The sequence below is a fragment of the Salvelinus fontinalis genome, chromosome 14 (assembly GCF_029448725.1).
Source record: "Salvelinus fontinalis isolate EN_2023a chromosome 14, ASM2944872v1, whole genome shotgun sequence".
Lineage (NCBI taxonomy): Eukaryota > Metazoa > Chordata > Actinopteri > Salmoniformes > Salmonidae > Salvelinus > Salvelinus fontinalis.
This window is the reverse complement of record NC_074678.1, coordinates 7595768-7610701: the sequence shown is the minus strand read 5'-3', so window position 1 is coordinate 7610701 and position 14934 is coordinate 7595768. Positions and strand designations below refer to the sequence as shown.

General features: G+C 43.1%; 1 protein-coding gene across 2 annotated transcripts in view; it reads left to right on the top strand.

Moving 5' to 3' along the window:
• LOC129869450 (gamma-aminobutyric acid receptor subunit alpha-5-like) overlaps positions 1-14934 on the top strand; it is an 82218-nt gene that overhangs the window by 18706 nt on the left and 48578 nt on the right. For both annotated transcript variants that reach the window (XM_055943879.1, XM_055943878.1), the window contains exon 6: positions 14248-14330. In XM_055943879.1, the coding sequence (XP_055799854.1) occupies positions 14248-14330 (83 nt within the window). The remainder of the gene's footprint in view (positions 1-14247; positions 14331-14934) is intronic.

The window sequence follows — 14934 nt, the reverse complement described above, 5'->3', positions numbered from 1 at the left end:
CTGTCAATAAAACAAGTGCAAAAGTGATTTCATGCAGCGCATGTTGGAAGATTTAAGCAGATCTTAGCGGTAACGCGGTTGTTGTTAATTGGTATGGATTATGTGAGTGGAAGCACAGCCTATCCAGGCGTGACACACGGTGCCCTTACGCTCATGTCCATCATTACATTACATATAAAACCCCTCCATGTACAGTAGGCTACATGTCCATCATTACATTACATATAAAACCCCTCCATGTACAGTAGGCTACATGTCCATCATTACATATAAAACCCCTCCATGTACAGTAGGCTACATGTCCATCATTACATATAAAACCCCTCCATGTACAGTAGGCTACATGTCCATCATTACATTACATATAAAACCCCTCCATGTACAGTAGGCTACATGTCCATCATTACATTACATATAAAACCCCTCCATGAACAGTAGGCTACATGTCCATCATTACATTACATATAAAACCCCTCCATGTACAGTAGGCTACATGTCCATCATTACATATAAAACCCCTCCATGTACAGTAGGCTACATGTCCATCATTACATATAAAACCCCTCCATGTACAGTAGGCTACATGTCCATCATTACATATAAAACCCCTCCATGTACAGTAGGCTACATGTCCATCATTACATTACATATAAAACCCCTCCATGTACAGTAGGCTACATGTCCATCATTACATATAAAACCCCTTCATGTACAGTAGGCTACATGTCCATCATTACATATAAAACCCCTCCATGTAGGTTACATGCCCATATGTCCATCATTACATATAAAACCCCTCCATGTACAGTAGGCTACATGTCCATCATTACATATAAAACCCCTCCATGTACAGTAGGCTACATGTCCATCATTACATATAAAACCCCTCCATGTACAGTAGGCTACATGTCCATCATTACATATAAAACCCCTCCATGTACAGTAGGCTACATGTCCATCATTACATATAAACCCCTCCATGTACAGTAGGCTACATGTCCATATGTCCATCATTACATATAAAACCCCTTCATGTACAGTAGGCTACATGTCCATCATTACATATAAACCCCTCCATGTACAGTAGGCTACATGTCCATATGTCCATCATTACATATAAAACCCCTCCATGTACAGTAGGCTACATGTCCATATGTCCATCATTACATATAAATCCCCTCCATGTACATTAGGCTACATGTCCATATGTCCATCATTACATATAAAACCCCTTCATGTACAGTAGGCTACATGTCCATCATTACATATAAAACCCCTTCATGTACAGTAGGTTACATGTCCATCATTACATATAAAACCCCTCCATGTACAGTAGGCTACATGTCCATCATTACATATAAAACCCCTCCATGTACAGTAGGCTACATGTCCATATGTCCATCATTACATATAAAACCCCTCCATGTACAGTAGGCTACATGTCCATCATTACATATAAAACCCCTCCATGTACAGTAGGCTACATGTCCATCATTACATATAAAACCCCTCCATGTACAGTAGGCTACATGTCCATATGTCCATCATTACATATAAAACCCCTCCATGTACAGTAGGTTACATGTCCATCATTACATATAAAACCCCTCCATGTACAGTAGGCTACATGTCCATCATTACATATAAAACCCCTCCATGTACAGTAGGCTACATGTCCATATGTCCATCATTACATATAAAACCCCTCCATGTACAGTAGGTTACATGTCCATCATTACATATAAAACCCCTCCATGTACAGTAGGCTACATGTCCATATGTCCATCATTACATATAAAACCCCTCCATGTACAGTAGGTTACATGTCCATCATTACATATAAAACCCCTCCATGTACAGTAGGCTATATGTCCATCATTACATATAAAACCCCTTCATGTACAGTAGGCTACATGTCCATCATTACATATAAAACCCCTCCATGTACAGTAGGTTACATGTCCATATGTCCATCATTACATATAAAACCCCTCCATGTACAGTAGGCTACATGTCCATATGTCCATCATTACATATAAAACCCCTTCATGTACAGTAGGCTACATGTCTATATGTCCATCATTACATATAAAACCCCTCCATGTACAGTAGGTTACATGTCCATATGTCCATCATTACATATAAAACCCCTCCATGTAGGCTACATGTCCATATGTCCATCATTACATATAAAACCCCTCCATGTAGGCTACATGTCCACATGTCCATCATTACATATAAAACCCCTCCATGTAGGTTACATGTCTATATGTCCATCATTACATATAAAACCCCTTCATGTACAGTAGGCTACATGTCCATCATTACATATAAAACCCCTCCATGTACAGTAGGCTACATGTCTATATGTCCATCATTACATATAAAACCCCTCCATGTACAGTAGGCTACATGTCTATATGTCCATCATTACATATAAACCCCTCCATGTACAGTAGGCTACATGTCCATATGTCCATCATTACATATAAAACCCCTCCATGTACAGTAGGCTATATGTCCATCATTACATATAAAACCCCTCCATGTACAGTAGGCTACATGTCCATCATTACATATAAAACCCCTCCATGTACAGTAGGCTACATGTCCATATGTCCATCATTACATATAAAACCCCTCCATGTACAGTAGGCTACATGTCTATATGTCCATCATTACATATAAAACCCCTCCATGTACAGTAGGCTACATGTCCATCATTACATATAAAACCCCTCCATGTACAGTAGGCTACATGTCTATATGTCCATCATTACATATAAAACCCCTCCATGTACAGTAGGCTGCATGTCCATCATTACATATAAAACCCCTTCATGTACAGTAGGCTACATGTCTATATGTCCATCATTACATATAAACCCCTCCATGTACAGTAGGCTACATGTCCATCATTACATATAAAACCCCTCCATGTACAGTAGGCTACATGTCCATATGTCCATCATTACATATAAAACCCCTCCATGTACAGTAGGCTACATGTCCATCATTACATATAAAACCCCTCCATGTACAGTAGGCTACATGTCTATATGTCCATCATTACATATAAACCCCTCCATGTACAGTAGGCTACATGTCCATATGTCCATCATTACATATAAAACCCCTCCATGTACAGTAGGTTACATGTCCATCATTACATATAAAACCCCTCCATGTACAGTAGGCTACATGTCCATCATTACATATAAAACCCCTCCATGTACAGTAGGTTACATGTCTATATGTCCATCATTACATATAAAACCCCTCCATGTACATTAGGCTATATGTCCATCATTACATATAAAACCCCTCCATGTACAGTAGGCTACATGTCCATCATTACATATAAAACCCCTCCATGTACAGTAGGCTACATGTCCATCATTACATATAAAACCCCTCCATGTACAGTAGGCTACATGTCCATCATTACATATAAAACCCCTCCATGTACAGTAGGCTACATGTCCATATGTCCATCATTACATATAAAACCCCTCCATGTACAGTAGGTTACATGTCCATCATTACATACAAAACCCCTCCATGTACAGTAGGCTACTCTCGAGGAGAGGGGACGGACTAAAGTTATACTGTTACACAGGCTACATGTCCATATTTCCATCGTGAAACCAGAGATGAGATGTTACTGGTGACTCTTGTATTTAGAACTTGTTTTCCGTTTCATATGATTGAAAAGCAAGTCCTCCCGTAGGCTCCCCTTACCCGGCCTAGATCTAAAGGCTATAACGAAGGCAATCCCAAGTATTTTTTTTTATACTGTGGATTTTATGATATCATGCTTCTGACCCCAAAGATATTTCTATATAGTATTAGGTAAAAAAAATATAAGATCTTGTTTTTCATTTAATTTGATAAAAAAAACAACTTTGAATGATTAATCGTCCTGTCTTGAAGTCCAGTTCGCATGTAATACAATTTAGGAGCCATCTGCTATTTCTGGAGAAGTGTGAATGTGACATGTAAGACGGTTCCGTTTATAAAACATATACAGTATAGCAGTGAGCGGATGTTACAGCCTTATTCTAAAATATATAAAAAAAAATAAAAAATCACTAATCAATCTACACACAATACCCCATAATGACAAAGCAAAACAACTTTTTTTGAATTCATTTTTTAAACTGAAATATCACATTTACATAAGTATTCAGACTCTTTACTCAGTACTTTGTTGAAGCACTTTAGGCAGCGATTACAGCCTCCAGTCTTCTTGGGTATGACACTACAATCTCGGCACACCTGTATTTGGGGAGTTTCTCCCATTCTTCTCTGCAGATCCTCTCAAGCTCTGTCAGGTTGGATGGGGAGCGTTGCTGCACAGCTATTTTCAGGTCTCTCCAGAGATGTTCGATCAGGTTCAAATCTGGGTTCTGGCTGGGCCACTCAAGGACATTCAGAGACTTGTCCCGAAGCCACTCCTGCGTTGTCTTGGCTGTGTGCTGAGCTATCTGGAGCAGGTTTTCATCAAGTATCTCTCTGTACTTTGCTCCATTCATCTTTCCCTCTAAAGATCTTTCCTGACTAGTCCCCCAGTCCCTGCTCCTGAAAAACATCCCCACAGCGTGATGCTGCCACCACCATGCTTCACCGTAGGGATGGTGCCAGGTTTCCTCCAGACGTGATGCTTGGCATTCAGGCCAAAGAGTTCAATCTTGGTTTCATCAGATCAGATAATCTTGTTTCTCATGGTCTGAGAGTCCTTTAGGTGACTATTGGCAAACTCCAAGCAGGCTGTCATGTGCCTTTTACTGAGGAGCGGCTTCTGTCTGGCCACTCTTCCATAAAGGCCTGATTGGTGGAGTGCTGCAGAGATGGTTGTCCTTCTGGAAGATTCTCCCATCTCCACAGAGGAACTCTGGAGCTCTGTCAGATTGACCATCAGGTTCTTGGTCACCTCCCTGACCAAGGCCCTTCTCCCCCGATGGCTCAGTTTGGCGGCCAGCTCTAGGAAGTATCATGGTGGTCCCAAACTATTTCCATTTAACAATGATGGAGCCAATTATGTTCTTGGGGACCTTCAATACTGCAGAAATGTTTTGGTACCCTTCCCCAAATCTGTGCCTCGACACAATCCTGTCTTGGGGCTCTATGGACAATTCCTTCGACCTCATGGCTTGGTTTTTGCTCTGACATGCACTGTCAACTGTGGGACCTTATATAGACAGGTGTGTGCCTTTCCAAATCATGTCCAATCAATTGAATTTACCACAGATGGACTCCATTCAAGTTGTAGAAACATCTCAAGGATGATCAATGGAAACAAGATGCACCTGAGCTCCATTTCGAGTCTCATAGCAAAGGGTCTGAATACTTATATAAATAAGGTATTTAAAAATATATATATATATACATTTGCAAACATTTCTAAAACCTGTTTTCACTTTGTCATTGTGGGGTATTGTGTTTAGATTGATGAGGAAACACATTCATTTAATCCGTTTTAGAATAAGGCTGTAATGTAACAAAATGTGGAAAAAGTCAAGAGGTCTGAATAATTTATGAATGAACTGTACATGGCTCAGACATTGCACTTTACACTAGGCCTAGCCCCTATATCAGTGTGAATGTTTAACAATATATTCCCTTATTGAAGCCATGCTATTGATTTAAAACAATGTGGACTGCAAACATGCTCAACATATTTAACAAAGATGAGATAGGCCTACATTTTACTATTTTGTTTCTGCAGGCTATTTAACAAACTAGGTTAAATCAAATCAAATCAAATGTATTTATATAGCCCTTCTTACATCAGCTGATATCTCAAAGTGCTGTACAGAAACCCAGCCTAAAACCCCAAACAGCAAGCAATGCAGGTGTAGAAGCACGGTGGCTAGGGAAAAACTCCCTAGAAAGGCCAGAACCTAGGAAGAAACCTAGAGAGGAACCAGTCTGTAAGGGGTGGCCAGTCCTCTTCTGGCTGTGCCGGGTGGAGATTATAACAGAACATGGCCAAGATGGTCAAATGTTCATAAATGACCAGCAGGGTCAAGTAATAATAATCACAGTGGATGTCGAGGGTGCAACAGGTCAGCACCTCAGGAGTAAATGTCAGTTGGCTTTTCATAGCCGATCATTGAGAGTATCTCTACCGCTCCTGCTGTCTCTAGAGAGTTGAAAACAGCAGGTCTGGGACAGGTAGCACATCCGGTGAACAGGTCAGGGTTCCATAGCCGCAGGCAGAACAGTTAAAATTGGAGCAGCAGCACGGCCAGGTGGACTGGGGACAGCAAGGAGTCATCATGCCAGGGAGTCCTGAGGCATGGTCCTAGGGCTCAGGTCCTCCGAGAGAGAGAAAGAAAGAAATAAATAGAGAAAGAGAATTAGAGAGAGCATACTTAAATTCACACAGGACACCGGATAAGACAGGAGAAGTACTCCAGATATAACAAACTGACCCTAGCCCCCCGACGCATGAACTACTCCAGCATAAATACTGGAGGTTGAGACAGGAGGGGTCAGGAGACACTATGGTTCCATCCGTTGATACCTTCGGACAGGGCCAAACAAGCAGGATATAACCCCACCCACTTTGCCAAAGGTGGCTAGGAAAAACTCCCTAGAAAGGCCAAAACCTAGGAAGAAACCTAGAGAGGAACCAGGCTATGAGGGGTGACCAGTCCTCTTCTGGCTTGGAGTTGATGACAATGCAGTACATAAAAGACTGTAAATACACAACTTGAAACAACCACGTAATTAGCTATGGAGCACGTTCTGATTGGCCAGTGAGGGGGGTCAAACCTTGACACACCTTCAACTTGTTTATTCATCAAACCCCTTTCGCTCCACTTCCAGCTACTGCGCCCATAATTCCTGCTGTGAAAATAGCAAAAATATTTCTGACACATCCCTGAACTTTAGCACCCATTGCGTTAGGTTTGTTAAAATAGAGCCATAAGTTTTGCTTCAGAGACAATCCTAAGAGGGAATCGTTGACATGTTTAATTATTGAAAGACTAATCGGTGAGTTACAATACCTATTTTCTGAAAACCAAAATTTCTCTGGTTGGGTATCATGCAACTCTGCACCCACTGAAATCACTTGAAATAGCCCGTCCATTGTTTTTCCTTGCCAGTGTTCTCTGTCTTTTTACATCATAAGACTTATTCTTCCAGTTGTAATGTTCCTGTGTAGTCCACTAGAGGGAGGTGTAGTTCCTGTGTAGTCCACTAGAGGGAGGTGTAGTTCCTGTGTAGTCCACTAGAGGGAGGTGTAGTTCCTGTGTAGTCCACTAGAGGGAGGTGTAGTTCCTATGTCGTCCACCAGAGGGAGGTGTAGTTCCTGTGCAGTCCACCAGAGGAAGGTGTAGTTCCTGTGTAGTCCACCAGAGGAAGGTGTAGTTCCTGTGTAGTCCACCAGAGGAAGGTGTAGTTCCTGTGTAGTCCACCAGAGGAAGGTGTAGTTCCTGTGCAGTCCACCAGAGGGAGGAGTAGTTCCTCTGCAGACCTCCAGAGGGAGGTGTAGTTCCTTTGCAGACCTCCAGAGGGAGGGGTAGTTCCTGTGCAGACCTCCAGAGGTGTAGTTCCCGTGTAGTCCACTAGATGGTGGTGTAGTTCATGTGTGGTCCACCAGAGGTAGGTGTAGTTCCTGTGTAGGCCATCAGAGGGAGGTGTAGTTCCTGTGTAGTCCACCAGAGGAAGGTGTAGTTCCTGTGTAGTCCACCAGAGGAAGGTGTAGTTCCTGTGTAGTCCACCAGAGGAAGGTGTAGTTCCTGTGTAGTCCACCAGAGGAAGGTGTAGTTCCTGTGTAGTTCACCAGAGGAAGGTGTAGTTCCTGTGTAGTCACCAGAGGGTGGTGTTGTTCCTGTGTAGCCCACCAGAGGGTGGTGTAGTTCATGTGTAGTTCACCAGAGAAAGGTGTAGTTCCCGTGTAGACCTCCAGAGTTGTAGTTCCTGTATAGTCCACCAGAGGGAGGTGTAGTTCATGTGTAGTCCACCAGAGGAAGGTGTAGTTCCCGTGTAGACCTCCAGAGTTGTAGTTCCTGTATAGTCCACCAGAGGGAGATGTAGTTCATGTGTAGTCCACCAGAGGAAGGTGTAGTTCCCGTGTAGACCTCCAGAGGTGTAGTTCCTATGTAGGCCACCAGAGGGAGGTGTAGTTCCCGTGTAGATATCCAGAGGTGTAGTTCCTGTGTAGCCCACCAGAGGGAGGTGTAGTTCCTGTGTAGTCCACCAGAGGTGTAGTTCCTATGTAGTCCACCAGAGGGCGGTGTAGTTCCCGTGTAGACCTTCAGAGGTGTAGTTCCTATGTAGGCCACCAGAGGGAGGTGTAGTTCATATGTAGTCCACTAGAGGGAGGTGTAGTTCATGTGTAGTCCACCAGAGGGAGGTGTAGTTCCTGTGTAATCCACTAGAGGAAGGTGTAGTTCCTGTGTAGTCCACCAGAGGAAGGTGTAGTTCATGTGTAGTCCACCAGAGGAAGGTGTAGTTCCTGTGTAGTCCACCAGAGGAAGGTGTAGTTCCTGTGTAGTCCACCAGAGGGAGGTGTAGTTCCTCTGTAGGCCATCAGAGGGAGGTGTAGTTCCTGTGCAGACCTCCAGAGGGAGTTGTAGTTCCTGTGCAAACCTCCAGAGGTGTAGTTCCCGTGTAGTCCACCAGAGGGAGGTGTAGTTCCCGTGTAGACCTCCAGAGGTGTAGTTCCTGTGTAGCCCACCAGAGGGAGGTGTAGTTCCTGTGTAGTCCACCAGAGGGAGGTGTAGTTCCTGTGTAGTCCACTAGAGGAACGTGTAGTTCCTGTGTAGTCCACCAGAGGGAGGTGTAGTTCCTGTGTAGTCCACCAGAGAGAGGTGTAGTTCATGTGTAGTCCACCAGAGGAAGGTGTAGTTCCCGTGTAGACCTCCAGAGGTGTAGTTCCTATGTAGGCCACCAGAGGGAGGTGTAGTTCCCGTGTAGACCTCCAGAGGTGTAGTTCCTGTGTAATCCACTAGAGGAAGGTGTAGTTCCTGTGTAGTCCACTAGAGGAAGGTGTAGTTCCTGTGTAGTCCACCAGAGGGAGGTGTAGTTCCTGTGTAGGCCATCAGAGGGTGGTGTAGTTCCTGTGCAGACCTCCAGAGGGAGGTGTAGTTCCTGTGCAGACCTCCAGAGGTGTAGTTCCCGTGTAGTCCACCAGAGGGAGGTGTAGTTCCCGTGTAGACCTCCAAAGGTGTAGTTCCTGTGTAGCCCACCAGAGGGAGGTGTAGTTCCTGTGTAGTCCACCAGAGGGAGGTGTAGTTCCTGTGCAATCCACTAGAGGAAGGTGTAGGTCCTGTGTAGTCCACCAGAGGAAGGTGTAGTTCATGTGTAGTCCACCAGAGGAAGGTGTAGTTCCTGTGTAGTCCACCAGAGGAAGGTGTAGTTCATATGTAGTCCACTAGAGTGAGGTGTAGTTCATGTGTAGTCCACCAGAGGAAGGTGTAGTTCATGTGTAGTCCACTAGAGGAAGGTGTAGTTCATGTGTAGTCCACCAGAGGGAGGTGTAGTTCGTGTTTAATCCAGTAGAGGAAGGTGTAGTTCATGTGTAGTCCACCAGAGGAAGGTGTAGTTCATGTGTAGTCCACCAGAGGAAGGTGTAGTTCCTGTGTAGTCCACCAGAGGAAGGTGTAGTTCATATGTAGTCCACTAGAGTGAGGTGTAGTTCATGTGTAGTCCACCAGAGGAAGGTGTAGTTCCTGTGTAGTCCACTAGAGGGAGGTGTAGTTCATGTGTAGTCCACCAGAGGGAGGTGTAGTTCATATGTAGTCCACCAGAGGGAGGTGTAGTTCCGGTGTAGTCCACCAGAGGAAGGTGTAGTTCCTGTGTAGTCCACCAGAGGGAGGTGTAGTTCATGTGTAGTCCACCAGAGGGAGGTGTAGTTCCTATGTAGTCCACCAGAGGGAGGTGTAGTTCCTATGTAGCCCACCAGAGGGAGGTGTAGTCCCTATGTAGCCCACCAGAGGGAGGTGTAGTTCTGTGTAGCCCACCAGAGGGAGGTGTAGTTCTGTGTAGCCCACCACAGGGAGGTGTAGTTCATGTGTAGTCCACCAGAGGGAGGTGTAGTTCATGTGTAGTCCACTAGAGGGAGGTGTAGTTCATGTGTAGTCCACCAGAGGGAGGTGTAGTTCCTATGTAGTCCACTTGAGGGAGGTGTAGTTCATGTGTAGTCCACCAAAGGGAGGTGTAGTTCATTTGTAGTCCACCAGAGGGAGGTGTAGTTCCTATGTAGTCCACTAGACGGAGGTGTAGGACAATAGATTGAGGAGGTGTGGCTAGTCTGGCTAACACCTAGATTCTGTAAAGAATGTTTTGATGTGTATTGATAATGAAGGGCACTGCGCATTTACTGGTTGTTTCTCCTCTATGCCTTTCTCACTCAAACACCCACACGCACAGCCACACACCCCCTGAGCACCCGCCCCCTCCGTGCTGTTGTCACTCAAACACCCACACGCACAGCCACACACCCCCTGAGCACCCGCCCCCTTCCGTTACAACTGTTGTTGTTGTTGTTGTTGTTGTTGTTGTTGTTGTTGTTGTTGTTGTTTTTGGACTATTCAAGAGGTCTCAACCCCATAAGGAAAAACAATTACGTCTGAAAGAACCAATCAATGGGTCGGCTCAATATCTGAGCAAATACTTCATTTACCAGGTATGTGTTCTTTCCTCTACTGCACATTTCCTGTGGGGATTCTTACTCCTATGTTTTAAAAAAGGAACTTAAAATGTTCCAATAAATTTGATTGGACCACATTATGACCAGAGACATACCTGTATATATACCAGCTGATGTAGGAGCTGGTCTCATTGAACCGCTTTTGGAAAGCCAGGTGATGATGAAGAACTATCGCCAGTAGATGGCAGTCTAGGATCACAGTTTTCAGATGGGATACTGTTACTCTGTTTTGATACAGCGGGAAATACACATCACTCTAGGAATGCTGTTCCCATGAGTTCACACGGCATTCCCACTCAAATCCACCTCTTATTATTGAGAGAGCGACAGAGATAGACACGGATAAAGAGGGAGAGAGTAAAGAGAGAAGGGCGTGAGAGTGTAAGTGTACAGGGCCCCATTAAGTCTGTATTTTAGCTAAAATTAGTTTTTTCCAAAATGTTGTTTTCTCCAGTTTTCTGTTTTTCCCCCAATATCACACGTTAAAAAAAAATGGAAACCAACTAATATTGAATGTCGTAAGTCCACAACAACACTTGAACTACATCAGGAGACCACTTGTGGAGTCTTTATAGGGTTAAAGGGCCCTATATTTGGTTTATAGGGTTAAAGGACCTTTTATATATATATATATATATATATATATATATATATATATATATATATATTTTTTTTTAACTACAAACTTTTTTTAAACTACAACTTCTCAGGCATTTTTTTTAAATTTAAATGTTTTAATTTCACCTTTATTTAACCAGGTGGCAAGTTGAGAACAAGTTCTCATTTACAATTGCGACCTGGCCAAGATAAAGCAAAGCAGTTCGACACATACAACAACACAGAGTTACACATGGAGTAAAACAAACAGACAGTCAATACATCAGTAGAAAAATAAGTCTATATACAATGTGAGCAAATGAGGTGAGATAAGGGAGGTGAAGGCAAAACAAGGCCATGGTGGCGAAGTAAATACAATATAGCAAGTAAAACACTGGATTGGTAGATTTGCCGTTTAAGAATGTGCAAAGAAGAGATAGAAATAATGGGGTGCAAAGGAGCAAAATAAATAAATAAATACAGTAGGGGGAGAGGTAGTTGTTTGGGATAAATTATAGATGTGCAATGTACAGGTGCAGTAGTCTGTGAGCTGCTCTGACAGCTGGTGCTTAAAGCTAGTGAGGGAGATAAGTGTTTCCAGTTTCAGAGATTTTTGTAGTTCGTTCCAGTCATTGGCAGCAGACTGCATCCAATTTATTGAGTAGGGTTTTGGAGGCTATTTTGTAAATTACATCGCCGAAGTCGAGGATCGGTGGGATGGTCAGTTTTAAGGGTATGTTTGGCAGCATGAGTGAAGGATGCTTTGTTGCGAAATAGGAAGCCAATTCTAGATTTAACTTTGGATTGGAGATGTTTGATGTGAGTCTGGAAGGAGAGTTTACAGTCTAACCAGACACCTAGGTATTTGTAGTTGTCCACATATTCTAAATCAAAGCCGTCCAGAGTAGTGATGTTGGACGGGCGGGTAGGTGCAGGCAGCGATCGGTTGAAGAGCATGCATTTAGTTTTACTTGTATTTAAGAGCAATTGGAGGCCATGGAATGAGAGTTGTATGGCGTTGAAGCTCGTCTGGAGGGTTGTTAACACAGTGTCCAAAGAAGGGCCAGAAGTATACAGAATGGTGTCATCTGCGTGGAGGTGGATAAGAGACTCACCAGCAGCAAGAGCGACATCATTGATGTATACAGAGAAGAGAGTCGGTCCAAGAATTGAACCCTGTGGCACCCCCATAGAGACAGCCAGAGGCCCGGACAACAGGCCCTCCGATTTGACACACTGAACTCTATCAGAGAAGTAATTGGTGAACCAGGTGAGGCAATCATTTGAGAAACCAAGGCTATCGAGTCTGCAGATGAGGATGTGGTGATTGACAGAGTTGAAAGCCTTGGCCAGGTCAATGAATACGGCTGCACAGTACTGTCTGTTATCGATGTTATTATGATATCGTTTAGGACCTTGAGCGTGGCTGAGGTGCACCCGTGACCCGCTCTGAAACCAGATTGCATAGCGGAGAAGGTACGGTGGGATTCAAAATGGTCGGTAATCTGTTTGTTGACTTGGCTTGATAATGATAATCCCTTTGTTATATATTAATATTCTTATTAACAGAAGACGTAAGAAATCTCCATGACAACCCCCGTACTCCCTAATGTTCCTCCAACTGTAAATGTTTTGACCTCTTGGTCTAGCAAATAACGCAGGTTTTTTTTCCTGTGTCGATATAATATCACACATGGTGATCTAAATGGATACATGTTATCATAAAAAATGTAATAGTGATGATGACGACGATGATGATGATGATGATGATGATGATGATGATGATGTATTGTAAAATAATCATGATGTTGTTTTGTAACTTCTCCAGGATAACCATGTCAAAGCATAAATTACTCTTCTGGTTTTGTAGTAACATTGTAATTCCTCTAGTAATACCGTGCTCTGACATAGTAATGGATTCATTGGTGTAATGGAGTTGAGCAACTGATGATAATGAGGATTAACTAAAACTTCTTAGGGGGCGGAAGTTTTTTGTTCGGAGGTTTGGGTGACTGAGGTGCCCAGAGTAAATTGCCTGTTAATCAGGCCCAGAAGCTAGGATATGCATATAATTGGTAGATTTGGATAGAAAACACTCTAAGGTTTCGAAAACTGTTAAAATAATGTCTGTGAGTATAACAGAACTGATTTGACAGGTGAAACCCCAAGTACAATCTATCCAGGAGATTGCAGGCTTCCACTAGATGTCAACAGTCTTTAGAAATTGTTCAATGTTTTTTTTGTTGAAAAATGAGTAGTCGTATTCTGTCTAAGTGTCACTCAGGTGGACTCCAGTCTTTTGGTGAATGAGAGTGCGCTCCACGTTGTTTTTCTCCGTAATTGGAAACAGTTTATTCCGTCTTAAATTTGATCGATTATTGACATTTTAGGATACCTGAGGTTGGATTAGGAACGTTGTTTGAAATGTTTGGACCAAGTTTACAGGTAATTTATTAGATCCTTTGTAGGCATGTTGGGCGAGTTGGAACCAATGTATTTCTGAATCAAATGCGCCAAACAAACGGACAATTCTGGGATATAAAGAAGGACTTTTATCGAACAAAACAACCATTCATTGTGTGACTGAGACCTTTGGAATTGCGGAAAGATGAAGATCTTCAAAGGTAAGTGTTTTATTTTAGCGCTATTTCTGACTTTTGTGATGCATCTGTTTGGTTGGGAAATGTTTTTCATGGTTTTGTATGCGTGGCGCTGTCCTCAGATAATCGCATGGTATGCTTTCGCCGTAAAGCCTTTTTGAAATCTGACAAAGCGGGTGGATTAACAAGAAGTTAACCGATGTTTAACACTTGTATTTTTTATGAATGTTTATTATGACTATTTCAGTTTATTGAATTTGGCGCTCTGCAATTTCACCGGATGTTGTCGTGGTGGGTCGCAAGCGGAAAACCTGTACCAGAAAGGTTAATAATTGTAATGAATCATGATCACAATATAATTTCTAATCTCTGATGTCTCTCCAGGTTAACCATCTCAGCAGAATGCCCCATGCAGTTAGAGGACTTCCCCATGGATGCCCACGCCTGTCCTCTTAAGTTTGGAAGCTGTAAGTTAATAAGACTCTTCAGTAAACACATCTGGCATTACGGATCTGCTATTATCACACACACACACACACACACACACACACACACACACACACACACACACACACACACACACACACACACACACACACACACACACACACACACACACCACACCACACCACACCACACCACACCACACCACACACGTGATGCTTCTCCTGTGAGTCTGTACATCTGTCCCAATGCTGTGAAGGCCAGGTTCTGTGGAGGGTCATTAGTAAAAACAATAATGGTCCAAGCCAGCTGCCCTGCGGTACGCCACAGAGGCTTCCATTAACCTGTCTAGGATGAGTGTGCCGCTAGTGGCACACCCCCCCCACCCCCACTGAAAAACCAGTGCCGCGAAATTCAAAAAATATATATTTTTAAAATATTTAACTTTCACACATTAAAGTCCAATACAGCTAATGAAAGACACAGATCTTGTGAATCCAGTCAACATGTCCGATTTTTAAAATGTTTTACAGGGAAGACACAATATGTAAAGATGTACATCTATTACCTAAAAACACATTAGCATAATCCACCATCTTTTATTTGTCCACCAACACCAGTAGCTAT